Source organism: Oculina patagonica, chromosome 13 (genome assembly GCF_052425735.1).
Source record: "Oculina patagonica isolate OP01 chromosome 13, crgOcupat, whole genome shotgun sequence".
Taxonomy (NCBI): domain Eukaryota; kingdom Metazoa; phylum Cnidaria; class Anthozoa; order Scleractinia; family Oculinidae; genus Oculina; species Oculina patagonica.
Window position 1 is genome coordinate 34,017,439 of NC_135770.1, and position 27,596 is coordinate 34,045,034.

A 27,596-nucleotide genomic window follows, 5' to 3' on the forward strand; every position below is an offset into this window, starting at 1 on the left:
CGGTGCCAAGGGAGGGGAAACATGTAACTGGTGATCACTTAAAGGGCGGGAAAGGGAGTAACCCGTGACAAGGGCAGGAAAGCATGTAACCCGTGGCAAGGGTGGGAAACGTGTAACTAGTGCCAAGGGCGGGAAAGCGTGCAGCTGGAATCAAAGGCGAAAAAAATAGAGAACGTTGCTTGAGTGCAAGAGAAACACAAAACCTAAGAAAGCACATGATTACTTCCTACACACAATCAAAAACTGCTCTGTCTACATAGTAATTACTGTTGAATTTAACTTAAACATAATATAGAAATGCCACTGGTCGCTGACTTCACCGGTAACACCAGTGAATTCATAATGTTTCACAACATCAAGACGTGGGGCTGACCTGAACTTCTAAAAATGCAGTATCATCCACAATGTATCGCCTTCTTCGAATTTTATCGTGACATATAAACTTTGGAAAGCCGTAACCATCATTCTCCTCTTTTGAGGGCCGGAGAAATGCATGGTTATCTTCTTCACTGAGTTCCATGATGACGTCTTCCTTGTAGTCTGGGTCTTCTTGCTGATCAATCAATCTAAATGTCACGGTACGTTCAAAAGGCCAGGGCAATATGGCATCGTATTCACCTCTCATGATTACAAGGAAGAAGGAAACATACCCGGTCTTACCAGATCTTGACAAATCACCATTTGGTTTCATGAGCACTCTCAGCTTGTATCCATTTGGCTCGGTGAAAAATGGCTCACTCTTTACGCTCGTGTTTCTCGTGGCTTCTCTCAAAATTCTATAAATCCCGCTTATTTTCCAAATAAAAGATGTTGATTGTTTCTTCTGATCAGATTGATTTCTTCTTATCTCGCTGATTTCTCTATCAATCCTAAAATCAAGAACATAATTGTTTATGTCTATTTTTGATGTCAGGTCTGCCTTAACTGCACCAACTTTCTCTTCAAGTTTCTTCTGAAGAGCACAAACTTTTTCGTCCACTTTATCTTCAAGTTGCTTTTGCAGGGTGTCGACTCTTTCTTCTAGTTTTCTTGTTGTTTCTTTAAACTCTTTCTGCGTTCTGTGTAACTTCACACAAGCAAAGTCAAGATGAACTCTCGCAGCAGACTCTAGGTGCGATTCAAGTAGTATTCTCTGTATCTATAGGAAACAAACAGCGAGACTCAATGACTAATTCCGTTCTTTCCTTTACCCCTTTACATCAAATGTAAATGGGCTGGCAGCCCTGTAAAGGTTGGAATTTGATGGCGGGGGGGGGGGGGGGGGGCTAATGGCTTCATAGTTTCATATCAAACCAAACTTTCAAAAGGCTGAGGTTGCACAATGAGGCCATGATCAGTCGGTACTTAAAAACAAAATATGATTCAGACTTTCCCTTCATCAGGGTACAACAGCAATGAAAATGTCAATCGTGTGCGATCAACCAGTTGGTAGGTTGGCCAGTCAGTCAATAAAAAACTAAGCATACATCTAGTGTCAAAGGGATTTAGCTTTACTAGACACTATTTTAAACAAATAAAATTAAAAAAAAATTAATTGATACAAGTCCATTACAAAGTATTGAATTAAAACAAAACTTAACGTTTTTTTATTTCATACCTTTTTGTTACAACCCATCTCATAATATGGACATGATATTTCTGTCAATGGACAATCTTCCCTTAAATGGTCTGAAATCTGAAAAATAATGGCTTACATGTTTTACATGTAAATGTACATGTAGCCTATGGCAAAGCTTTCTTTGAGGGGTGTAAATTAAACAACTTTTGGCATCTTTAATCAAAACATGGTGCTTAATGTTTCATTACCAGTTATGTAGAAAAATGGGATTGGCCAAAATTTGACACCCCTGAATACAGACTAATTAAAGTGCCATGGGATTTTGTGGGGTGGCAATCGAAAATCGGAGTTGTCATGGCAAGCTTTCTTTCCCCACGACCCACTACCCCTAAAAGAGGTTATGCAGCTAGCAGCTCCTAGTTCACATATACATTAATGCACAATAATTAACCCTTTTTTTACCCACCCCAGCTTTAAGATTTTCCAGTCAGGCAGCTTTTCATAAAATTTGCATAATTCAGCTTGGAAGAATCGGATTTTATCCCAAGACTTGTTCCACTGGTATCCAATTTGTCATTCTTGTCATGATGTGTCACACTGTCACTCATCAGTGTGGCACAGTTCAACCATCTTACTACCATTTTCGAGCGACCGTGAAAGGCAAACTTTTTTCTGCATTTTCTCACGTGTAAAACATTCAAGTTTGTCTAGACAAACTGTCGCGTTTTACAAGTAAACCATTTAACGTTGTTTAACGTAAAAAATACTCTCAAAATAAAAAAAATAAATAAACAATCACTGATCGCTGTCACAACAATTGCCAGAAATGTAAAGCCGCCCTTTGCTTTCGACATTCATTGAAGAAATATAAAAAGTCGACGCAAAAGTTTTCAAAACCATTGTTTCATGTGCAGAAACACACCGGCGGAGCTGTCAAACTTGACATGTTGACGCTCCAAACGTTAATTGGTTCAGTTGAAAAACGCAATGGTTAGTCTAGTCAAACTTGAATGTTTTACCCTTGAAAAAACGCGGAAAAAAGTTTGCCTTTCACGGTCGCTCGAAAATGGTAGTAAATATTGTGCTGAACAAAATATGGGAGAGTAGTATTGTTCTCTTCCCAGATTGTGTCAGTGTTTTAAGTAGCTTCAGGATTGAAAATAGACAAATTGAAAAATATATCGAAACTGTCTAAGACTGTCTGTGTCAAATGCGGCTACATGATAGCTTTTCCCTTTTCCCTCGCAATAACTGTGCCACACCCATCTGGACAGTCCACAGGCAACTTTTTACACTTTCCCATATGTTCCTTCAACAGAAAAAAAAACAGTCACATATATAACACTTTTATCACTGGCTATACTTTTAAAAAAAGTTCGGGTGTATTTCACATTCAATAATGAATCTCAATGAAGAACATGTTTAACATTTTTGTCTTCTTAAAATGTATAGTAATAACTCACTAATAAAGACATTTCTGTTTAGTTTGCATTTCCTTTCCCAGCCAGGCCACATCAGCAAGAATCTACTGAAGTGAAGTAAGGCAAGGTACTGGTTTGTTAAAGTGGAACTGTAACTTTCGGCCCGACTGGTGTGATTGATCAAAGTGGACCTGTCCACAGGTGGTCCTAAATTTTCCAGTCAGACCAAACTGAAATGACCCTTTTCATTTGGCTTCTTACAGCATACCTTAGTTTTCGAAAGTTTTGGGTTAATTAAACTCATCGCTAATGATGAGCTTTGGGAGCTGGTGCCTTAAAGGTTCAGTTAGTGGGGGGCCAGCTGCAAGCAGCAGAGAGGAGGTATCCATGGCAACCCTGGCAGCGGGAACCACTCCTAGAGCAGCCACTAACCGACACCGTCACACTGAGTAAACGCAGTGGAGACACTTACCTATGGTAATACCTACCTGACACAGAAACATATATACTACCGATACTGCCCGCTACCCAGAGGGCTGTACGGAGGGAGCAAAAATCCACAGCAAGTGATCCAATATGATCAGCAAGCAGTACTTTGCAAAGCAAGCAAGGCAATAATGCGAAGGCAATGCTGATAGCAAACACAAAAGGGGGCCCTGCAAAGCCCCAAAGGCCTCCCTGTAGGCCACGTGCAGCAACGGCGGAGACCGCTGGCCAGCTCCGCTCAAGTTTAACTTTGCCTAAATTATATTTTAGCTACATAATATTTAGCCACATTAAAAAGAATAAACCCTTACAGACATTAGACTGCATGCAGACACCTGTATTTACCTTTTCAAGGCATTTTGCATGTGCCTCATCACAGTGACCACACTGTACAATCCTCCATTTACACGTGGAAGTGACATGTTCTTCAATGTCTCTCCTTGCCACTATTGCTTTGCAGTTTTCATAGGGGCAGGAAACAAGTTTGAAAGGGCAGGAGGTCAAGTGATTCTGTTTGAGAGAAGTACAATAATATTATTAACCCCCTCGGCTCTCTGTTGAAAATACTAATTTTCCTTAGTTACAAACTATACCAAACAGTTCTGGTATTATGTTACTTTGGAGATATAGAAATTGGTGAAAATATTAGTTTCCCAACAGCTCCCCTCTACCCCTTTTTACTCCTAGGTGGAGACAGGCACTGTAAGAGCAAAGTGCCTTGCCCATATTAAATTTTAGCAGAATTCATACAGTGACCCTGGCCAGTGTTTCAGCCCAGATCACTTGATCCACTGAGTCCATTACATACCAACCAATGAGCATTTTTAGGCCAATGCATGTCGCTTGCTTTTAAGTTACCGGAAGCTCAGATTCCAACCCTTTTTGAAGGAAAATAGGGAGTATTCTTTTTAGCACTGAAGGTGAGAGCTTCTAGGGGGTTTGGGGGTATGTTCTACTGGAAAAGTCTGCAAATTTAGGTTTCTCATTTCCGGCATTTTGACATCATTTCTGAGTAATGGGCAATTCCAGAAAATATCCATACACCATGACGGACGGCTTCAATATTTTAACCCCCCCTTGCCTTCGGAAATTCCAAAATGCGTTACCCCCCCATGCCCTCGGAATTCCATAATCCTTAACCCCCCCTCTCGTTCGGATTTTTCCTTTTTTCTTTAAGTCCTTTACAATTCCCGGCAGGGTTCGCAAATATGCCCAATTTGGCGTATTTTACATCAAATTATTTCAAATGACTCAATCTGTAACAGAGGCTGCGATGAAAATGTAAAAAAAAATAAGATTTTTCTCCTTACTCTTGTTCAACAGATACAACCTACATTAACTTTACATTGATTGCTCCAAACTGGTACAGAACATTAAAATAAGAATATCGTGTTACGCGTGTACTTTCGGAAGATAATACGATCGAGTGCACTGACATATCCGCCATCTTGAATTTGAGCCTTCGGGGTCAGCAGTCGCTCCCAATCCCACGTGCTTCAAAATGGCGTCTCGAAGCGTGGCAAAATAGTTTCGCGCTCCACTGAATGTGCTGAATATGTTGTGGATCCGCTTTGACAAAAAAAAAGAGTGAATGAAGACATTCATCAACGTTAAGGCCTCTGGAGCTTGATGTACAACCCACATTTTATTGGTTTTCTTTTGTAAATGAACGCAAACACACGCCTGATCGATCGATACTTGTCTTGTATCTTCTTGTATCCTGCTTCTGCGACGCGGTCGTCAGTTCGTGCTTTATTTACAAATGAGTAATCCACAAAATTAGCATTTCAAGGAACACACTTTTGTCTGTCTCCTTTGGAAATCCAAGATCTGGAACTCCCCCATGCCTTCGGAATTCCAATCGTAAGTATCCCCCCATGCCCTCGGAATTCCAGTTCAAAGAACCCCCCCTTGCCCTCGGAATTCCAAAAAGCCGTCCGTCGTGGTGTATGGATATTTTCTGGAACTGCCCAATTCTATACGGCCTTTATTCTTTTCACAAACTTTTATGGTGCTTTACTTTACTTTTGCTACAACTAGATCGTAAAAAAGTACTAAAGATTAGCAATTTTTCTCTTGCTTCCAGAATTTCAAGATAAGTCAGGAGAATCTGATAAAAATCGGGAGAGCGGGAGGCAACGCATCAAATCGGGAGGGTTGGAATCTCTGCCGGAAGTCAACTCTTGCAGGCAATTTTGAGTTTTCAAACGCACTCCTACACTGTATGTTTGCATCGCTGATCAGACTTAAATCTGATGGAAGCTCCTATTTTCCTTCAAAAATAATTTACTCATCAGTACAGGAATAAACGTTTACCTCCTTGTCCCTCAGTTCCCCTGTCCATTCACAACTTTCACTTGGACATTTGATGGCAAGAGAAAGAATTTTCCTTTCCATTGCTTTGTCTGGAAAAATATCCTGCAAGAAAATCATCATTACACAAATAAAGTTACAATTTACCAGTACTATGTAGTTTTGAACTAAGACAAAGATTGTATTTTGATCACAAATGGAACCTATCAAGTTACTAAAATAATACGTAATAGACATAAGTAATAATTAATTACTTATAATCCCAAATACTAATTAAAAATATTATTTTCGAGGAAAAAAATACTGAGCTATGTCTGCAAGTCTCAATCCACAGAAACTACAGTAATCACTAAATGCTGCTGTCTGCAGGCCTTCTGACAGGGTGCGCGGGTGCGGGACCGCACAATTCAGTCAAAGCCGCACAATCCCGCACAATTTCTGAAAATCTGCAAAATCCCGCACAATATGGAAAGATTTTGTTAAAAATCTAATTAAATCGGTATTCCCATTGATTGACAAGATTTAAAGAAGCTTTTAAGGCTATATTTAGGCTATTTACCTCGCAAAACAATCCAGAAATCCGCCGCTTTCGGCCACTGAACAGCGCGAGCGGATATAAAAACAACAAGGCGTCTACATAGCTCCGTGCCGGCCTGGTTACTAGTCTCTTGTCTTAGTCTAATCTTATTTTTCATTGGCGATTTGCGGCATTATTGTTTTGCAAATGACGAATCAGATACTCTGTTAAACAGCACCACATGGCTTTGTGATTCAAAGTGAAAAAAATATATTCCTTTCCCATTGATCGCCGCTCAATCACACAGAGGTTTGACAAAATATTTACGTGAGTTATAGATCGATAAAAAGAACACAGTCAGATCAGATCTTTGCATTCCGTGACAAACTTCGAGTGTTTGGCAAAAATGTAGTGAACGCAAAAATTTTCTTGTCGGCGCGATAGCTTTTGAAGATAACGCAGTGTGTCGCCGTGTTTCCTTTGTGTTGCCATATGATGTTTCCTTCCAAAACAAAATATCGCTTTTCTCTCTAACGTGTTTGTTTCCTCGCTCAGTTTTAAACATATACATATACATATGAACCGATAGCAAAGACAAAACACCGAAGAAATTTACCGCCGCACTGACATGTCTGCCAATTTGTCGGAACTTGATGTTTTTGCAAAGGCAAACGGACTGATTTTCGAATTGACAAACAAAAGCGCTGCAACTTTGGGCGACAGAAAATCATTAACTTCTCCTCAAGAAACAGGGTTTATTTTTGTTATTCAAGTGAAGGACGTTTTTATTCAGGAAAAACAAATTTCATGCTCTTATTTCTAAGTTAAAAATAACAATTTTCTTTTTTTTCCCGCACCCTGTCAGAAGGCCTGTGTCTGTTAATGGTCCACAGTTGTGCGATCATATCATTTTATCATAGTACCTCATTTTAGTGATCAGATTTTGAAATTCAAAGCACGTTCTCAAACTCATTAATAATTCATCAAGCTAAAACAAAGAAAATCATAACCGTGAAGGAGGTTTGGATACCTGGTCTTATTTCTTTGTTTACTCTGTAGATTTTGTTTTGATAATTTGAGAAGATTTATCAAACACGCAAGACAGTGTTTCATCAGCTATCTAAACACCTCGAATTTCGTCAAAAATACTCCGCTGCACGTCGTATTTTTAACTCTATTCACGGTGTTTGGATATCCTGATCAAACACTGATCAATCATGATTGACCATGCCCACAGTATTTGCAATATATTACACACATAGGGGAGGCCGGTTCTAGCGCAACTTGCCCAAAACACGTCCCAAATCGGCTTGCGAGCCGCCTGAGCCAGACTCGCCTGGCTCATAAAATTCGCCAGCCTCGTCTGACTCCGCCGTCTCGCCACCCAATTTGGGAGCGTGTTTTGGGCAAGTCGCGTCCAGAACCGGCCTCCCCTATGTGTGTAGGGTCGCAAAGACCCCGCTTATTGGCCGCCCCACCCTCTTAACCCATCAAGCCCGCCAGTCCATCTCACCCAGCACTTTAAAATCGCCTTAAAATCAACTTTTACTGGGCAAATCCAGTGAACAACACACTGGTGCGCTAGGAATAATTCCTATTCCCACCCCCTTTCGACAAACCCCCCAAAATCCTTTTCTATCTCGTTTTTGTTTATTTATTTTTCCCACCCCTCTGCCCACAAGTAACAAAAAAAAGGCCTTTGACTGCTTTAACTTCCCGAAGCAGTTTCACTTGACCCCACTGTGTACCAGTCGTTGTTTGGTTGCATTATTACCTTATAAATACAAACTTTTAATTGACAAAAAGACTTGAGTTTGAAACTTTTTTATTTTTTGAAAAAAAATCTAATTATGGCACGCAAAAAATCGAGAGCGGCATTGGCGCGCCAGAATTATTTTTCAATTGAACAATTGCTCTTATTGAGTAAACGAAGATGGGAAGAGGGAGAACTGGAGAAATTAACTTGAATGTAAAGAAAAACTTGAAAAGATCTCGTGGAAAAGCGTTTACAACCTACAAAAAAACTAAAGAAAATGAAAAACAAATAACAATCTTTTTAACAGACGAGCTGATTGAAAAATTAAAAAAACTTGACAGCAGTTATGTCGCAAACGTTTTAACAAGCTAAACAAGACTTGCACGCTCCTGTGAGTGCATAAATTATTGCAGCAACACAGAAAGTCACAACACAATGACTTTGATTGCGTGGGTGTATTGCTGTCAAGAAACGGAAAACCCCCTTGACGTAATCTAATTGTTTTTTTTTTTATCTTGAATATTTTTAGCCGGAAAACAACTCAATCGGTGGGTGATTTATTCTGTTTTGCTTTTTCAATCGCCTTAACGACTTGATATGTTATTCTTCTGACATTCTTCTGCCAAGCAGGCTCAAACAGTTCGGTGAAAATAAAGAAAATTGCATGGAACACAGCGATCATTTTGAAACTCTTTGTATGTGCGTTTTGCGAGCTATGATTTATTCAACAACAATATTTAATTTGACTAACGTGAAAATATACCGTGAAATATTGCAAGTGCGTGGTAAAAGGGAAACCCCCCTTGACGTGTTGGACAGAGTGAAAAATGACATCACTTATGTATTTTTAAATGACAATGCAATAAATAAAAATTACATCATAGGAGCTTTTAGATGGTAGAGCTAAGTTATAGAAATGCCGTCATAGGTGCATTTTTAGAATATAAACCGATAAATAGAAATGGCGTCAGGGGTGTATTTTTAAGCAAACACCATAACCAAATTTTGGAACCTAAAAGCCAAAAAATAATATTTTATAAGATAGATCAGATTCAATTGAACTGTTTCAACAACCAGAGAAGTGAAAAAAAAAATCCTGCGTAAAAATTATTTTTGCTTATACAGCACATACCAAATCGCACAATAGAAAGGACATTCCAAATCGCATCTGACATTCCTGTTCGCAGTGATTTTTTTTTTCACGAAAAAAAAATAAAATTTTAAAACGCTGAAAATCAATGGCGAATCGGCATGTTTGGTATGTGTGTGTGACGTACCGGAAGTCCAGAATATTCTGAAGCGACATGATTGTAAACAAGCCGATGTGTTAATCAAGCTTTAAACGGCTAAAGCAAAAAATTCGAGAATCAACTTGCAAAAGATCAGAAATTGAAAGAAAAGACTCCTGATTGAAACAGTAGTAGAGAGGGAATTTGACAAACACCAAGTTACAGAGTAACCGCTTTTTCACAGCTGGTGTTTGTTATTGGCGATGAGTCATGATATTACAACGTCTAAAAATATCATTCGTGTAATCTCCCGACACCCACGCACAAAAATTTGCATGCCGCTGTGGGTCACGCAATTTCACGCTGTTCGCTACAGCTTTATTTTATTTTTTTGAACAGTCAGATTAAATCCAGCGTTCATTTTCTCAAATCTGATTTCGACTCGGCTGAAAGACGTCTTTTTAATTTCTCCAGTTCTTGTTTTTTTATCTCATTTCTCAATTTCTCAATGTCCGGCTGTGGAGATGGCTTTTTTTGGCTTAAATTTTTTGAAAGGTGCCTGCGAACAGTCTCTTTGAGAGCCATGTAACGAGAATATTCATCCAAAATAATTTGGAACTCTTTGTCATCAACTTTATTGTCAATGAGAGCGGCAGAAACAAGTCTATTGACAGTTTCACGTTTGGCAACAGCAAGCGAAGTAATTTCATTATTTTTCAAAATTTTTGGTTCAAGTTTTTTACTTGCTCCAGTGAAAGCGGCAGACAAAACGCCTGTAATGGCAGCACATGCAGCGAGAGGAACGCTTACCGGCAAACCAACGACCGTTACCGCGGTGCCAAGACTGGAAGCAGAGAGAACACTGGACAAACCACCCATTGAAATTGCGGAATAATGGAAAACAGACTTCACCTTTTTATACTTTTTCAAAACAGCTCGGTATTTAGCAACTTCTTTGTCAAAATCCGAACAAATTTGATTGATTTTTGTTAACCTAAAGTTTTCTGGTTGATTTGGCAAAGCTGGATACAGTGTTTGTTTTACGCTGTTTTCTTCGCTTACACCATAAGCAGGGGCACTCGGAAGAACATTAGCAGATGACATGGTCTTATACATAAAAGTTATTTTTGTATTTAATTTAATTAAATTCCAGCTCATATGTAAGATTTGAGCCGTTAAAATCGAATGGATTTCCATTCTCATCTCTAATCGAAAGAGTCAGAGATGTCACTTGTGCATCAGCCATAACGTCACGCAAGACATTGGGCTGTTCACCTTTGTAATTTATGTTTTCGTAAGCCTTTCCTCGGATGTCGAAACAAGCTAAAACAGAAGATGGTTTACCATTAAAGAGATTCTGTTCTCTGTCAACTAAATCGCAATGAATGAAATAAGTTGTGGGAGAATTTAATCTTTTTATTTTAGTTTCATGTTCCAAATGCGAAGTATAATTTTTTCTTAGTAGTAAATTAGACATATTTGGATCAACAATTAATTTTTTAAACTGGGCATTTGTGATTACAAGCTGGCCAAGTGGAGTATTAATATCTGTGGGCAATTCAATACGATGTTTGGAAAAATTATTTTTCAATTCACTTGCCAACCTTTTGAGAGTGTAATGACCAGCCGGAAAGGGCACATCGACAGGCTTTTCATGATCGTCCAAAAACCTGATAAATCCATTTTCTTTAAGATTAAACCAAGAGTTAGGGATATGAGATGACAGAAGTCTGATATAGCTCGGTTTTGGAATAGGATAATCGAAATTCACAGTGTGAGGATTTTCTGTTGTGGTGACAGTCAGCACAACCATTTTTATATTAAATAAAAATAAAAAATGTTTAATATAAAAGAGGACCATGGATGCGAAAACAAGAGATTTTATGAAGTGGATGAAAACCCCAGAAGCAACTACAATTTCTGAAGCGGCAAAAGACAATGCGTGGAAACCTTTTCTTGCAAAATATCCAAACGCTGACCGAACAAAATTTGTTGCACAGGTTGAGTTCGCGTACAACCACACAGCAACGGCAGACATTTATTACAAGGCAGAGCAAGGCAATTTGATAAATGTTTTTGGCTCAGACAGCAAATATTGGAGCCCAGATATGAAAAAAGCACTGGGGGTAAATCAAATTTCAGGCGGTTTTCCACAACAGCTGTCACCAAGCGGCGCAAAAGGCTCATCTTTGCCAATTCCCGCGGTTGGATTTCACGAAGCCGCACCGGCGAGTTTGAAAAAAATATTTAACAGCAAAATCAACATCTACGTCACACCAGAGCAATATTTCACAACTAAATTAAGAGAGATTTTTCAAAAAACAAAACTGAAGCATACATCAGGAAAAGAGTCAAAAAGGTGGCTTGCTAGCCAAAATATGGGCTACTGGCCTCAACAACTAAACTTTGCGGTCTGGTGCGCGACAACAGGTTGTGGGATCGGTCGAGAGATTTTTGATGAAGAGCACTCAGCTCTCAGCTTGCCACCGGTTGTGCGTAATTTTTACCTTTTTCACGTTTATTTCACAATCAGGCGAATATTGTTTCAGATGGGGGGAATTCAGAGCGTAAGCGCCTTGCCTGGCGACCCAACGTTTAGCCAGTTCGACAACAAGTACGACGTGGCTTCGTACAAAAGAATATGCGCTGAGTTCGGTGTCGACCCGTCAAGCGATTTTCGTTTCACAAGAGGCGCAAACCACGGACTTGGTGACGTTTATATCTGGATCTCAAATATTGGTCCGAAAAATTCTGGAGCAAAATACCCCGATTACGATAAATTTTCGGATGAAGGTGGAACTGCAAGCAAAGGTAACTTGATTCAATACATCGAGCCAGACGACGCTGCATATGCACAGGCAGACTGGTTTTGTCCTAACGCCGCGGAAGGGTTGACCCAAGCAGGTTTGTCGAGAGTAAACCAGTCGATAGAGGCTTTTGTTTATTGTATTCTTGGTTCGCAGGTCAACGTTCGAAGTAGCATACTTGGCACAGGCGGCCGTGCAAAGGAAGCGCAAAGTGAGTTCCTCGTGTTGGTTGAAGACGCTATAAGGCAACCTGATCTGGCAAAGTCGGTCCAAAGATACCAACTCGCCATTGATGAGGCTAAGGTTCGTCTTAACCTTGCCGTCTGCCCAGGTGCCTGGCTTATGCCAGCCAGGATGGTAATAAATACAGAAAGCGTTGTTGGTTACAACAACCAGCTTAAGCAGGCGGTAGGAGGAATGAAACTAGGGGTTAATCTTGATGTTAATACCTCTACAAAAAAAGTGGGCGCAACAAGTATGAGCGGTGGGCCATCAAAAGTCAATAGACCAACAAGTCATCCGAGCTCGAAGAGCTCGAGCGCGTCGCGCTCGTCAAACCCGATACACAAAGCTGCAAAAAAAGAGCCGGCGCCACATACGCCTTCAGCGGGTACTCTGTCAAAAACAGACGAAACGCAGAAGCCAGACACTGAAAATACAGCGCACGAAAGAAACAAGGCCTACCTTATTGCTGGTGCTGTTATTTTTGCGTTTGCAGTCAGCCGAGCACTTTGAGGGTGCCTAAGGGGCACCGGCGCTTCGCGCCCTCTAGCGCTTAGCGCTCGCTTCGTTTTGTAACTCGCTCGATAAGAAAGATAGCAACACCGACAATCAAAAGCCAAGCATTCTTGCCGAGAAAGCTAATTACCTGGCCGGCCGCGCGAAACACGAAACTGACAATCGCGCCAAGGAGTCCCGGAAGAATACCTGCAATTTTTTTGCCAAGTGTCTGAAGACCGTTTCCAACACCATTTGCTACATCTTTTAAACCGTTTGAAAGATAGTGAACAATAACACCAATAGTGGTCCCGACTGCAAGCAAAACAGCTGTGACTGTGAAGCCATATTTTTTGAAAATCTCTTTTACCTTTTCTCTTAATTTGTCTGTTAAAGACAATCTTTCGATCTCTTCTTCTCTTTCATTTTCTATTTCATTAATTTCTTGATTCAAGTCATCAACTCTTTCACGAGCTTGTTGCCTTTCAGCTTGTGGCCTGTTTTCGTCGTTTGCAATATCTTCTTGTTTATGTCTCTCTTGTCGTATTTCATCTTCCCTTTCGAGCCTTTCTGCTTCATGTTGTTGGAATTCTTGTAAAGTGGGTGCTTCTGGAATTCTTGTTTCTTGTCCAAGTATCTGGTTTTCAACAACATTTATTCGATTATTAATTTTCTCTATTTCTTCTTTTTTCTTTTTTATGTTTCGCTCTGCCAAAGCTCTTTCTGAACTGTCTTTAGAGTTATCTTTTGAAATTTTTTGTTGATCGGAAATATATTTTTCCAATTTTCCCTTTTGTTTTTTTTGTTTGTCTAAGAAGTCGTCTCTTGGCAAGCCAAGTTTTGTTTTAAATCTATTTATGAAAGCAGAAAGAAGTGATTTTCCGTCTGCTTTAAAAATTTCAATGTCTCCACCTTTAGGCCCTTTCGCAACGATTTTGCCACGATTGTTTATAGTCAAATCAAGGCTTTCATCATATTCTGGGAAATAGTATTTGATCGTTTTATGAGCCTCTTGTATCTGAAATTCCCTTGTCAGGTTACCACGGCCCTCGATAAAAGAGGTTTCTGCAGTGTGTGAGCCGCGCTCATGCGGCCTATTCATCGTGGTAGTTCTCATTGGTATTTGTTCGCTTGGTCCGGGCGTTGATGCCCCTCCAGGTTGGAATGGGCCTGTTGTATCGCTGTCATCGTTGTCATTACGGTCGTCACGGTCTTCTGTATGTTCCAAAAGAGGATCTGTGTCACCAAAGCCACCGCTTGCTGCCATGTTATATTAAATAAATATATTTTTTAATTTAAATATACAATGGCTGTCAGCGAAAGACACAGTCCAACGTTCGAAGAGAAAACACCAAACGCGCTCAAGGCAGACAGAGTGCGACATCGCATTACATTCAACCCGAATAAAGCGTCTCCAGAAGAAACTCTGAGAGTTGCTGTGCCAAAGCTTGAAGAAGGCGTCGTTCTCGTGCCAGGCTCCCTGGCTCTTGTGTTCAACTTGAAGGTGAGCGGCCATGCCAACAACTTTCTCGTAAACAACGTCACCCGGGCGCTTGTCTCAAGGATGGTTGTCAATTTTGCTGGAGAAAAGCTGCAGGATACGAACGCTTACGACGTCTACAAACTTTTCGAGGACCTTTTTCTCCCAGAAGAAAAGCGCAGCAACATGTTTCTTGAAGGTATCCAGTCCGAGGATTTATGCAAAATCCGTTCAAACGCTGGTGACAAAAAAACCTCAGGAGTTGACGCGGAAAAGAAGCTGGCAGAAGTTTATGGAAGCAAGTATCGTATCCCGCTTGATCACGAGATTTTGAAAGACCATGGCGTGTTCTATCCGCGCGCACTCGCAGACGAGCTTGTCTTCGAGATAAAACTGAACAGTCCAAATGTGGTTGTAAGAGGAACAGATCCATCAAAACTTGGGTATGAGCTAACTGACATCCAACTCGAATACGAGGCTATTTATCACAAAGAACTTGCAAGAGAAGTAGAAAGCACTTACATTAACGGCAAAACTTTCTTTTACGAGCATGTGCATAATTACAAAACGATCACAGTAAAAAAAGCTTCTGATACGATCATAAACGAAAGCATAAACGTCCCAAAGCGTTCCTTGAAGGGTCTTCTACTTCTTTTTGCTGAACCCCATGCCGCAGGCGCAAGAGACACGGAATCTTTCTTTAACCCTGACATAACAAGTGTAAAAATCTGCATTAACGGCGTTCCAAATAAGGTGTACAGTCAGGGCGTTGAAGGAAGAGACATGTGGGAGGAAGTTCTCAAGTTCTTTGGCAAACACGCAGACCAAAAAATCTTTAATAACGCCAAAAAGTTTTATGCAGAAAAAAAGTTTGGGCTTTTCATTGACCTTCGCTCCATGAGCGACAACAACATGCACGGCAGTGGGCTCCGTTTGGAGAACACAAAGGATGGTGTAAATTTAGAGATACAGAGAACCGCCTCAGGATCAGGGAATGTCAAATGCTACATTTTCGCTATCGCTGATGCACAATTTTCTATTCTAAATAAAGAATTAAAAAGTGTTGAGTATTGATATAGCTTTCGCAAAGCGAAGCATGGATCCTGCCAATATACCCTTCAACGCTCTCATTGTTGGACCAACGAACTCAGGAAAAACAAGGTACGTGGTCAATCAGCTTTGTGGCCCTTTCCGCGGCAAGTTTGACTATATCGTGCTCATCTGCCCGACTTTCGTGTACAACAAGACTTATTATCGCTTTGCTGAGGAAGATCCTCGCTTTTATGTTATCATGTGCAAGCAGCACAAGGTTGAAGCTTGGTTGAGTCTGGCAAGATTGCTTTTTGAGGGAACGAACACGCTTATCATCCTCGACGACTGTGCTGCATCGAAAGATGTAAAAGGTCGAACAGGGGAGTTGGTGGAACTTGCTTTCTCTGGTCGCCACGCAGGCTTGAGCATATGGGTGTTAACTCAAAAATTGACAAGCATAACAGCCTCATTCCGCGACAATGTAGCGGCAATCGTTTTCTTTTACACCCCCTCTGCCAAGACCACGAAGGCAATCTTTGAGGATTACGCTGGCGAACTTGCCCATGAGGATTACAAAGAAATCATTTTAAAGCTAAAAAAAAATAAGTTTTCGCATCTTGTCATTTCTCATCGCCACCCTTACGGCACAAAATTTTTTTATTGAACATATTTTTTAGAGTAATAAATGGCTGACCCGTTCGCAACTTCCCCTTCCGAGAGCGACAATGTCGCTGCACAAGAATTTGCTTCCGTAATGGAACTGCTAGGAGCTGAACCAGAAAGTACAGAAAGCACTATGGCATCCATTCAAGGCCCTGACATTCCTGCTTTGCGTGAACAGCTTGCAATCCTTGTTTCAACAGGCAAGTCCAAAGAAGCAATCGGTGTGCAGCTTACATACGAGCAGGTGAAGCGCTTGACAGATAAAGAAGTTGAAAAGTACTTCAAGAGATATGAGGCATACGTTGGATCCAAAACAACCGACAGCTTGATTGACAGCTTTATTTTTCTTGTAACTAAAGTCGTTGGTATGGCCGTAAATATCAAGGACGTCAATGATTATCAGAAGGAACTCAAAAACGACTACATCATCAGCAAAGAGCTGTCCACTTTGGCAGGCGGTCTGGCTTTGAAATGCGGCCGCTTTCTTGCCGTTGCAAATGCTGCGCTCATAACAACAAAGCACATTGATTTAAACGAAGCAACAAAGTCGCACACCAAAGGTGCTTCCAAAGATGCGGAGACACACACTACTGAAGATTTTTCTGAGAAATGCTAAGAAAATGCTAAGTAATTACTGAACAATGCTTAAAAATTGCTGACCAAAAAAGTTTGCTGAGCATTTTTCATTTAAATATTATTTTTTTCTCATTATATAATGGCTGAGCTCGAACAACGTGAATCACAAACTCCGATCGCTCAAGAAGAACAGAAACAAGTTACTTCAACAACTCCAGCAACAAAGCCTGCCAAAAATCCAAAGCGAGTGGCTGCTGGCAAGCTTGCAGCTGAAAAAACAAAACAGGCTCGTGAAGCACAGAAAAAAGCTGCGATTGATGCCCAGGCAATCATTGCAAAAGACAAAGAAAAGAAATCTGCCGCTGCGAAGCAAAAGGTAACTGCTCCCGAAGAGACACCCGAGGCTGCTTCCCGCGGTTTAAGCACAACCCAATGGATCTCTTTGCTTGGTTTGAGCGTTACAATTATTACAACTTATGTCAAACGCGAAGACATCAGAGCCTTTTTCAATAAAATAAGAAATGCTCCTGCTGACTCTCAAGTTACAACAGAGAAAAACGAAGGCACATTTTCGCAAAGTGTTGAAAACTCAGAAAGAGAGAGAGTGCCAAAGGCACCTGCGGCATCGAGAATCCCGCAACCAAAAAGAGGAATCCGTCCAATGGATTAAAAAATTTCTTTTGAATATTTATTTTTCATTTATTATACCGACAATGTCCCTTGATTTTATTCTTGATGGCCTTGTTAAAGGTGCAGCTATGGGTGGTATTGCATTACTTTGGTTTGAATTTACCAAAACTTGCGTTAAAACCGCTATTTTGTTGCAAAAGGATGAGGATACAATTTTTAAAAAAGGTAGAGAATTAGGTTACAATGAAGGTAAAAAAGTTGCAAACTTTGCTTCGCAAAACGGTGAAGAATAATATTCAATTCAATTGAATATTTTTTCTTATTTTATACTTAACTGTCATGTCCGACAACAAGCTCGTGAAAACACTCATGGATGCCGCCACCATTACAGGTCTAGCCGCCGGAATCGGCTGGGCTGCCAAAAAAGTTGTAAAAGAAAACTTCACATCCGACCCAAGCAGCAGTTTTATGAACTATGTAAAGTTCACAGCCGTCATGGCTGGCAGCGTTGCACTTAAACAGTATCTCGAGGACCAGAAAATTCTCCCCACCAATTAAAAAAATGTTAATAATATATTAACAAAGTTCAAAAATGGCAAGCATCGCTATTATGGCTGGCGGCGCTATCTTAAACGCTGCTGCTTTCATTGGCGGCAACTACCTTGCTCGTGCTTTGGGTGGTGGAGATGACGCCGCTTTGAAAGAAAAAGAAAGGCACGACAAAGCTCTTGAGGCTTACCAGGCAGCTTACGCTAAATACTCTCGAGACCGCACCAAGCTCCTCGACTGGATACAAACCAACGCGGAAATAAAAGAGCAGGCCAAACAGAACTTCACAAACACTGACTACGCTTTCAAACTCTACAACCAGGCACATCCTGACAAACAAATGATTCCTCCGAAAGAACCCAAGTTCTCTGACTTTTATCAGCCAAGTGAGCAGCAGAAACAAGGTGAACTGATGTTTGTTGGCGCTGGCGCGCTTGCACTTGGGTACGCTGCCTTTCGGTTTCTTTAAACTTTTCTTTTTTTCTTGTATACACGCATGGATGCAAAGATCTCGAAAGTCTACTATAGCCCCCAGGGCTACTGGAAAGGAATTGCCGCGATAAAAAAATTAGCCGAGGCCGCCAAGGTTTCCGAAGATGCCGCAAAAAAGTGGCTAGTTAAGCAGGCCCTTTGGCAGATCTACCTTCCGGCACCCCGATACGTTCCTCGCCCAAAATTCGATGTTTCTACTCCAAACGCGGTCCACCAGGCGGACCTTCTTTTTCTGCCACACGACAAACTGCCGCGAGGGCGAAAAGTTTACAAATACGCTCTGACTGTTGTTGACGTTGCCAGCCGTTTCAAAGAGGCCGAGCCTTTGACCTCCAAAGATTCAACTGAGGTTGCAAAAGGTTTTCAGACAATTTACAGGCGAAGTGCACTAAAATGGCCACAGATGCTTCAAGTTGACCCTGGTCGCGAATTCATGGGAGCTGTTACCAAAGAAATGGAAAATCGCAAAACTTATATTAGGCGCGGGCGTGTTAACATTCACAGAGATCAAGCCATTGTTGAACGTTTTAATCAAACACTGGCAGGGCGCCTGTTTGGTTATCAGTACGGTGTCGAGATGAACCTGCCATCTGGCCAGCGGTCGACAGCGTGGGTAAAAAGGCTTCCCGAAGTTGTTACCGCTCTGAACAACGAAGTAACCAGTCTTACTGGCAAGAAACCTGCTGCTGCAATCAAAGAAAAGGCTGTTTCGTCCAAGCCGTCCTCAAAATATACAAGACCTGTTGGCAAGAAAGAAAAAAAACTCCCCTCTCTCGTTAATGTGCGCTTTCTCTACCAACCTGGCGAGCTGGAAGGCGGCGTAAAAAGGGCAACAGATCCGATTTGGTCATTAAAAGTCTACAGCATTGAAAGGTCTGTTACTAAACCTAATCAGCCAGTTCTTTATTACTTGCACGATGGTCCAAAGCGCGGCTTCGTGCGTGAAGAATTGCTTGTTATTCCTCCAAATACACAGTTACCACCAAGCACTTAGTGCTTGAGCCCCTTGGGCTCAGAAAAGCTATAAACGTTCTGTTTCGCAAAACTTATACCCGTAAGCATTTGTATGTATCCCATCATCCGCTATCCATCGCTTTGAGTCAAAAGGCGACAGCGATTTTTTGTTTACAACTATAGAATGCATTTCGTGCGCATAGCTCCTTAGCATGTGCATTTCGTGAAAACTCTCTTTGTTTTGAAAAAGTGTATTTTTGAAGTCTTCGTGTTCTATCTGCTTCTTTATTACACACTTTTTTACACCCTTCGCTTTTTTGATATTTTTTTCGTCCACTTTTATCGTGTTACAGCATTTGGACAAGCTTGCTTTCGGATGTTTCTTTTTTATTTTTTTGACCAATTCTTCGTCGTTTGCCATTATTGCCTGCATTTTTTTTTCCTTCGCAGGTGCACTCTTTTATTTTCGCCTCAGGGAAGTCTTTCTTTATTTTTTCAATTTCATTTTTGCTTTCACCTTCCGTCATTATCGAGTACATTTTTGACCTCAAACAAATGCACTCTTTTATGGGGGTTCCTGCGCATTCGTCTTTCATTTTTCCCAAGACCTTTTTGTTTTTGTTTGAATGCAGCGGATGCTCTTTTGGGTAGTCGCTTGTGTCGTACAAAGTTTTGTTTTGATAAATATCTTTGTAAATATCCTCTGTTTCTATCTCAAGCAAAAGACTGTCGGTGTCTGTGTAAAGCAACTCGCATTTTGGTCCATACTCCTTTTTCAGGTGGTTGTAATAGAAGTCATACATGCATATCTTACTTACATCGAGGATAGTCATTCCTGTGTAGACCGGCTTATTAAGAAAAAGCCTGCTTTTGCGCATGTCTATTCCAACCAAATCGTTTGAAAACATTACATGCCTTGAATACAATGGGCTGGCAACCAGTTTTCTTATTTTGTCTTTTTCGTCGCTCCGAACTATTTTTATTTCTACTCGGTTTCTCAAGTTTTCCATTGTTTTCCCGAAAACAGAGTTATTCATGAGCTTGTAAAAAGCTTTTTCGAAGTCGTTTTTTGCTTCTTTTCTGAATTCTGTGTTCATTCGGATATATGGCTCCATCCACGCCTCTTGTTCAAACTCCAAAACCCTGTGCACCTTTTTGAGCTTCATTCCTTGTTTCAGATAAAACTGCAGGTTTCTGTAATGCACGACGTAATTGGTTTTGTCTTCGAGGGTCAATACGAGCTTTTCGCTTTCTGGCGGTTTTAAATCAAGATCTTTTATTATTTTTTTCTGGTAAGGTGAAAACTTTTCTTCGTTTATTTTCTTTTTCTCTGGTGCTAATGGATAGCTGTTGTGGGCGCTGTGCAGTTCAGCAGGGTATTCAAGGTCTACCTCCAATATCCAGCCAGTTTTTGCATACTCCTTTTTCCTCATGATTTCTTCTTCAGTCGGCATAACTCTTTTCCATCTAAAACCACTTTTTGGCAGTGGCTTACTCATTGCCCAGCCGTAAAGGTTATTCGCATCGAGGTACATTATGTATTTTTTGAGCTTGCTCGGATCGAAGCCTTCAACATATGGATTGTTAGCCTTTGCGTATCTCTTGCTAACCATCGAAATCCCTCCACGCAGTCCTCTTTCGATAAAAAGGTGCATGTCAACTTCTGTAAGCAGCTCCAGCTCGACTCCTGTCTTTTTCAAGAGCGCGTCCCATGAAAGGCCTGGCAACGTGAAATAGTGGGCTGGGTCAAGGCTATACTTTCCAAGGCATAATTTTCGAAAGTTTTCAAAAACGTCGGCTAACAAAGACACGTCAGTCTTAACGTACAAATCGTGGTAGTCTCCCAAAGTCTGGCACCCAAAAGCTTTCCACACCTTCTGAGCGTGTGCATACTCTTCGTCTGTTATGTGCTCGTCGTTCAGCTTGCTGTAAAACTTTTCTTTTTCAGGCAAACTTGTTTCGCTAAATCTATCCCATGAGTCCATGTACTCGTACGGATAGTTCCCCTTTTTGAAAAGAAGTTCAGCATTTTGTTCTATTTCTTTTATTTTTTCTTTTAGTGTTTTTGTTTTAAATTCATCGTTTTTTTCGCTGTTTCTTTGCGATATAACTTTTGTTATTTTTAATGCCTCTTTTGGAGTATCTTTTACAAGTGAATCAAGGCTTCCTTGGAGAAAGTTTAAGCTGTCAATAAAACGCAGACCACCAAATGTTAATGTTATGTATTTTTCCATGTTTTTTGCAACACATTTTACATTTTTCTGGGCCTCTCTTGAAATCTTTGACATTGCTTGCATTAAATGGTGGGCATCGTAGCCTCTTAAGTTGTGGAATACAACTGGTATTTGGATAGTTTTTGGATTTATTCGCATTAACAGGTTGCAAAAGTTGTGCGCTGCTCCTCGGAACTTTCCTGTTATGTGGCAATGGTCCTTTACCACATCTTTGTAGCTTTCATGGATAAGCGGTTTGTGGCAAGCCAAGCAGTTTTTTTGGTTTTCTGCGGCCTCTTTGTGTACTTTTTTTGTCAACCTTTTTAGCTCGTAGTGATATTCGGTCTTAAGGTTTCGCGCCTCTTTTTCTTTTTTGTAATAACATTTTTTGTGCAGCTGCCCAAAGTAATCAAGGGTTTTTTCCTTTTCATTTCTAATCCAAACCGGCAACGAGTCTAAAAAGTTTTCTTTTATCAACGTTTCTTCGCAAATGTGGCAGTCTTCGGCGTTTTTAAAGTTTTCCCAGTCTTCCGGAGTCATCACAAGGCGTTTCTGCTTTGACAATTCAAATCTTATTTTTTCCTCTTCACTTAAAAGGCATTTCAAAAGCACTTCGGCTGCGTTTTCACCTCTGTAAACGAAAGGTTTTTCGTGTTTGCCGTCGCTCCTTACAACTGTGTAAGCAAATCCACACGCCTCGTGCTGTTCTGTCTTGTCTGTGTAGCTTTTTTTCTTCAAGTCTTCTAGTTCTTCTCCTTGTTCTTTTCTCTTCTGGCGGTCCTCGGGCGTTTCGCGTTTACATCCTTGCATCTTTCTTAACAATGCCTCAAAGTCGGCGTAAATTACAAAAGGCGCTTTCATTTGCTTGTGGTAGTTCTTAAAAGAAAGTTTGTTATTTCCCTCTTCCGGCATTTCAATTTTTGTTGGCTTTCCATTAACTCCATTGCAATGTTTTTCGTGGTTTTCAAGTATTTCTTTTTTTGTAAAACTTGTCAAGCACATCATGCAATAGTGTTTTTTATGCCCATGTTTGTCCTGATTATGAAACAAAGCGTTTGGTCTTTTTATTGCACAGTAGTGCTGATTTGTTCCTGAAACAATTAACATAACGTTGCTGCGTTTAATGCTTTTTTCTTTTTCACTAATTCTGAGTGGAATAACATTGTCATCTTCCCATCCAAAGACGTTTATTGCGAGGTGGCGGTTTTGCGCCTCAAGCTTGTCGATTTGCTTTACTGGAGTTGGAAAATCGATTCCTGTCCAGTCTATTCCGTCTTTAACGGGGTACTTGCTTGGCCTTTGCGGGTCTTTGCCAGTAGGGAAAAATAAAGCTTTTAAAGCCCATTTCAAACATTCGTTGTCCCTGTTTTGAACGTTGATAATTGCTTTCTTTTTTGCCAAGTTTTTAGGCAATGGCAAGTAATTTCCACCTCGCAATGGCTGGTAACGCGCAACATTGATGTACGCCTCAGTTATTCTTTCAATAACCCAGCCTGAGCCTCTTTCTGACCAAGACTCGATTTCTCCCTTTGCTTTTTCAATAAATTTGTCAAAATTTGGTTTTATTTCTTTTTTTTTGTATTTTGTGAAAACTTGGGGTTCTCTTTCTCTAAAATAGTGCTCCATGTGCTGAGTAACACCGTTTGTTTCTTTTGAAAACTTCACTTCAAGCCCAAAGCTGGCTTTTATCATTTGTAAGTCATCAATTTCGCTTTTTAAAAGATCGTAAAACTTTTTTTTGTTTTTTCTTGCAAAAGTGTACAGATCTTTGTTGTTTTCGTAATTTTCGGGTATTGCCATTTTCCATACACGGAGCCATTCGTTAAAATCTGTGTGGGCCAGTAAAAAAGTCAAATTTCTTTGGGGGTTTCTTTGAAATTCACGAATGTTTTCATCCATCATTTCTTGCAAAGTCTCTGTCGAGTATCTTGCAGCAGCCATCTGCTGTATATACTAAAGAAAAAATATTTGTTCAATAGGAATTATTCCTAGCGCACCAGTGTGTTGTTCACTGGATTTGCCCAGTAAAAGTTGATTTTAAGGCGATTTTAAAGTGCTGGGTGAGATGGACTGGCGGGCTTGATGGGTTAAGAGGGTGGGGCGGCCAATAAGCGGGGTCTTTGCGACCCTACACACATAGGGGAGGCCGGTTCTGGACGCGACTTGCCCAAAACACGCTCCCAAATTGGGTGGCGAGACGGCGGAGTCAGACGAGGCTGGCGAATTTTATGAGCCAGGCGAGTCTGGCTCAGGCGGCTCGCAAGCCGATTTGGGACGTGTTTTGGGCAAGTTGCGCTAGAACCGGCCTCCCCTATGTGTGTATATTTGTAATGCACCCATCAAATTTAGACAGAGAGGGTGAGGCGAGGCATACATGTAGGCAGGAAATTTGACAACACGCCTCTCTGTCTATAATGGGGACTATTGATCAGTTTAGTGGACTTTCTAGTTACCATCCAAAAATGCACTGAGGTAGGATGTGTAAAAAGAAAATCTCAGCTAGGTTAGAATCACCCCCCTCTCCCCCTCCCCCCTTCCCTTAAACCCTCCCCTCAAGCTTAAGATACACTGTAGCTCACCTCATTACGGACCAGATTCTCTCTGTCTAAAGGACAAGCACAAGACTGAGTCTGCCGCTCCTGTCTGTTTAAGACAAAAAAAAACCAAGAAAATAATCTACAGCATACAGCAACCTGAAGAAACCAAATTACAGCCTGTGCACCCCGCCATCTCAGGTTTATTTATTTGTTATTTACTTATTATTGTGAGCACTTTGTGTACTAAAATACCGTAAAATTCCGGTTATAGGCCCCCCGCTTATAAGCCCCCCCCCCCCCTAGTTATAGGCCCATCTACCTGGAAACAAAAAAATACATCCGATTATAAGCCCACCCGCCCCCCGCCCCGGATATAAGCCCCCTTCTGCCGGATGACAGTACTGAAAAGGGCTAAATGTTGCTTTATTATGCGTTTTTAACTTAAAAATGTATTTCAATCAACACTCTTGTGGCCCGTTTCGAAACGTTTTTTTCATTCCGCTTATAAGCCCTCCTGGATATAAGCCCCTCCATTTATAAGCCCACCCAAAACCCCTTAATAGCGGAGCTCTACAGCGGCCCGAAGGGCCGCAGAGCAGAGCCCCATACGCATGAAAGAAGGAACACTATCGAAATGAGTTTTCATGGTCAACATGGATAGCGGCATGGTTCGCGGGCGCGTACGTCGTACGTACGGAGTCGCGCAACATGGCCGCCATAGTTTGATGGTAGAAATAGTGAAGCAAGAAGGCCGTATAAAGGCGGCCTTTAAAATTTAAAGAGGTTTGAAAAGAAAAACAAGAAGCAATGAAACAAAATGTGGCTGAAAATTACGTGTAGAAAGTAATCGACCGCCAAAAAAGTGGACATTGAGAGCCATAATCGATCGATGACTTTCGTGTCTATCTGTAAAGCCAGCATCGTACATGAAGGAGTATCGAAAGCTAAATCGGGTTGATATAATAAACAAACCATTTTATTGCTACGGGGTAAAAAAAAAAAAAAAAAAAAAAAAGAAAAAGAAAACTTGAACCTCTGAGATTTGAACTCACGACCTTCCGATCCGCAGACTGTCACCTTACCGATTGAGCTAATCCGACAGACTCAGCGATTCACGTTGAATATATCCTATATCAATGTAATAGATATTGTGGAGTCTACTAAACTGCTGCGAAACTTTTACAGGCTCGCGAAACTATTTTCTATTGCTAGAAAGCAGATAATTTACTGTACTCTAAAGTAATTTTTCGTGCCATGAGTAATGATTTTGCCCCGCTTTAAGATTATTATTTTTGTCGTACTGCTGACATTCGGTTTAACCGTGAGCTATTTAAATTTGTCTTGAACCTATAAACCGCCATAAACATTAGTACTTTGGCCGCTTATTCACTATAATGAAAACATTGTAAGCTCCAGTGAAAATTAAATAAATGGGGAGCTCCGCTTTTAGGCGTGCCTAAATCTATATATTACGAAGTTGTATAAGCCCAGGGCTTTATATAACCGGAATTTTACGGTATGTTCGATAAAATGGTCTTACATATGCAAATGAATTGTAAAGAGAGTTTTAAAATGATTTTAAAAGAATGAGCCCACGTTATTTTCGTTTAACCCTGAAGATTTCAAACAAATACAATTGAAAACATTCGCATGCATGATTTCATGACCCAAACAAACCTCTCCATGTGCTGCTCGAGACATGATTTGCAGAATCTGTGGCCGCATTTCGTTTGTACTGGCTCTCTCAACGGCAAATGACAAATTAAACAATGAAAATCTTCATCCACAGGGTTCACAAAGTCCTCATCAAAACCAGAAGCCATGCCACGCGGTTGTTCTGCTCGTCCTTATCAACCAGAAACCCAAAATCGACTTCTCAAATTCTCCGTGATCACGTGCCACATGGCGAGATCGGAAGTTCGTGAAATGTGCGCGGGCATCGATATAATATTTTATCGCGCGATCGAAATGATGTTCTACTCTGAGAGTGATCTAACGATGTAAAACTATAAACGTTCGGGCCAGTTGGAACGATCCTGATAGGACAGCTTATCTGTGGTGGGAATAAATGATTTCAAGATCTGAAATTTGGCGCGAAAAATTAAAACGAGAGCCGTACTGGCTGGCTTCCGGTGGAGGGTTTTTGTTGTGACAATACATGTTTTTGTTGTGACAATACAAGTTTAGTATACTAATTTGCATTGTCTTTCGGCTCGCATCATCAGTGGTGGTCCAATTTTGGAGTTCAAGAATGAAAAAAGGTTCAACTCAGCAAGCGCTGTCCCTGATCTCGAGCCAAAAATTTACATTTTTTTTCTTAGCTTTTATTAGGGCCTGTTTACATGATTCCGGCGCGGAATGACTTTCATTCCGGGACGAGTTCATTCCATCCCCTTACATTTCTCTGCATCTGTTTACATGATACCGAGACGAAAGTCAAGTCATTCTGGAATGAGTTCATTCCGGTTTTCATTCCGGAATGAAAGTTTCGTTCTGGAATGACATTTCATTCTGGTATCATGTAAACACAGAACCAATTTCGTTCCGAGATGAAACCGCAACTCGTGAAACCGCATACGGACTCAACAGTTTGAATTCAGAGCGAAAAAACGTAATAGCATTTACTGTTAGGCCCAAAGAAGCAGCTCTATGGTCAAATTACTCGTTATAATTGCAGATACGGCCATCCATGGGCACAAAAACATGTTTGCGCGAAACATGCGCCATCTTGTTTTGATCTCGCGCGAAAGCCGCGCACGTAAAAATGCCTTTTGTTGAACCGGTCGACTCTGTCGTGTGAATGCAGGACGAACTTCATTCCGGAATGAGTTTCGTTCCGGAATGAAAGTCATTCCGGAATCATGTAAACAGGCCCTTAGATCACGATCCTTCTGAAAAAAAGTTGATAAATCCCTTTGGTATTGTCGATATTGGCTCTGGTTTCAAATGAGACGGTTAACACGATTGATGACTCTGGAGTGGGCAGAATGAGGGGAGGGGGAATGTTTTGCTGACCGAAGACACACTGAATGTTACCAAGACACTTGAGCTCCTTGTCATCACACACACGTTACTGATAACAATTTTCATATTCACATTTATTTAAATACTCACTGTTCAAATTGCATAATTTTTTTATCACAATGTATAAGCTTGAAATCGTATACCATTCTCACTCATTAATTATGCCGCTCATTGTCCGGCGTGGATAAGGTATGGGGAAAGATTGTGGCCGAGGCAATGAGTGACAGGGTGAGAAAGCACTATAGTTGTCTATTACGTCGCCGAAGGGGAGGTGGGAGGGTCGAAAATTCGCCCGGACTTCCCGGCTTGCGTATCTCTTTCGAAATGCCCCGAAACTAAGCAAAGGGATCTTTAAATACGGCGATTGTGCACGTGGTGATTAAGCATTACCTAACACAACTATCTATAAACAAAAGGGGTTATGTAATCCACGCACTTCTGAATTCCGCGTCATAATTATGAATGAGAATAGTATACCATTCTCACTCATTAATTATGCCGCTCATTGTCCGGCGTGGATAAGGTATGGGGAAAGATTGTGGCCTTCGGCTGCTCACGCACCTTGCTGCTTCAGTACAAACTCAAAAGATCTTCACATTTATAGGAAAGAGTATCCCAAAAATACACCTTCTCCCCAAAACT

General features: G+C 40.9%; 1 protein-coding gene across 1 annotated transcript; it reads right to left on the bottom strand.

The window, feature by feature from the left end:
- Positions 1-355: 355 nt before the first annotated feature.
- LOC144635194 (TNF receptor-associated factor 6-like) lies at positions 356-25,795 on the bottom strand. Its single transcript, XM_078494274.1, has 7 exons — positions 25,608-25,795; positions 23,973-24,036; positions 5,782-5,883; positions 3,811-3,975; positions 2,793-2,867; positions 1,598-1,675; positions 356-1,138 (listed from the first exon to the last, which is right to left on the bottom strand). Exons 1-7 carry the CDS (start codon positions 25,751-25,753, stop codon positions 356-358), a joined length of 1,413 nt encoding a protein of 470 aa, XP_078350400.1. The 5' UTR covers positions 25,754-25,795.
- Between the last annotated feature and the right edge of the window lie 1,801 nt (positions 25,796-27,596).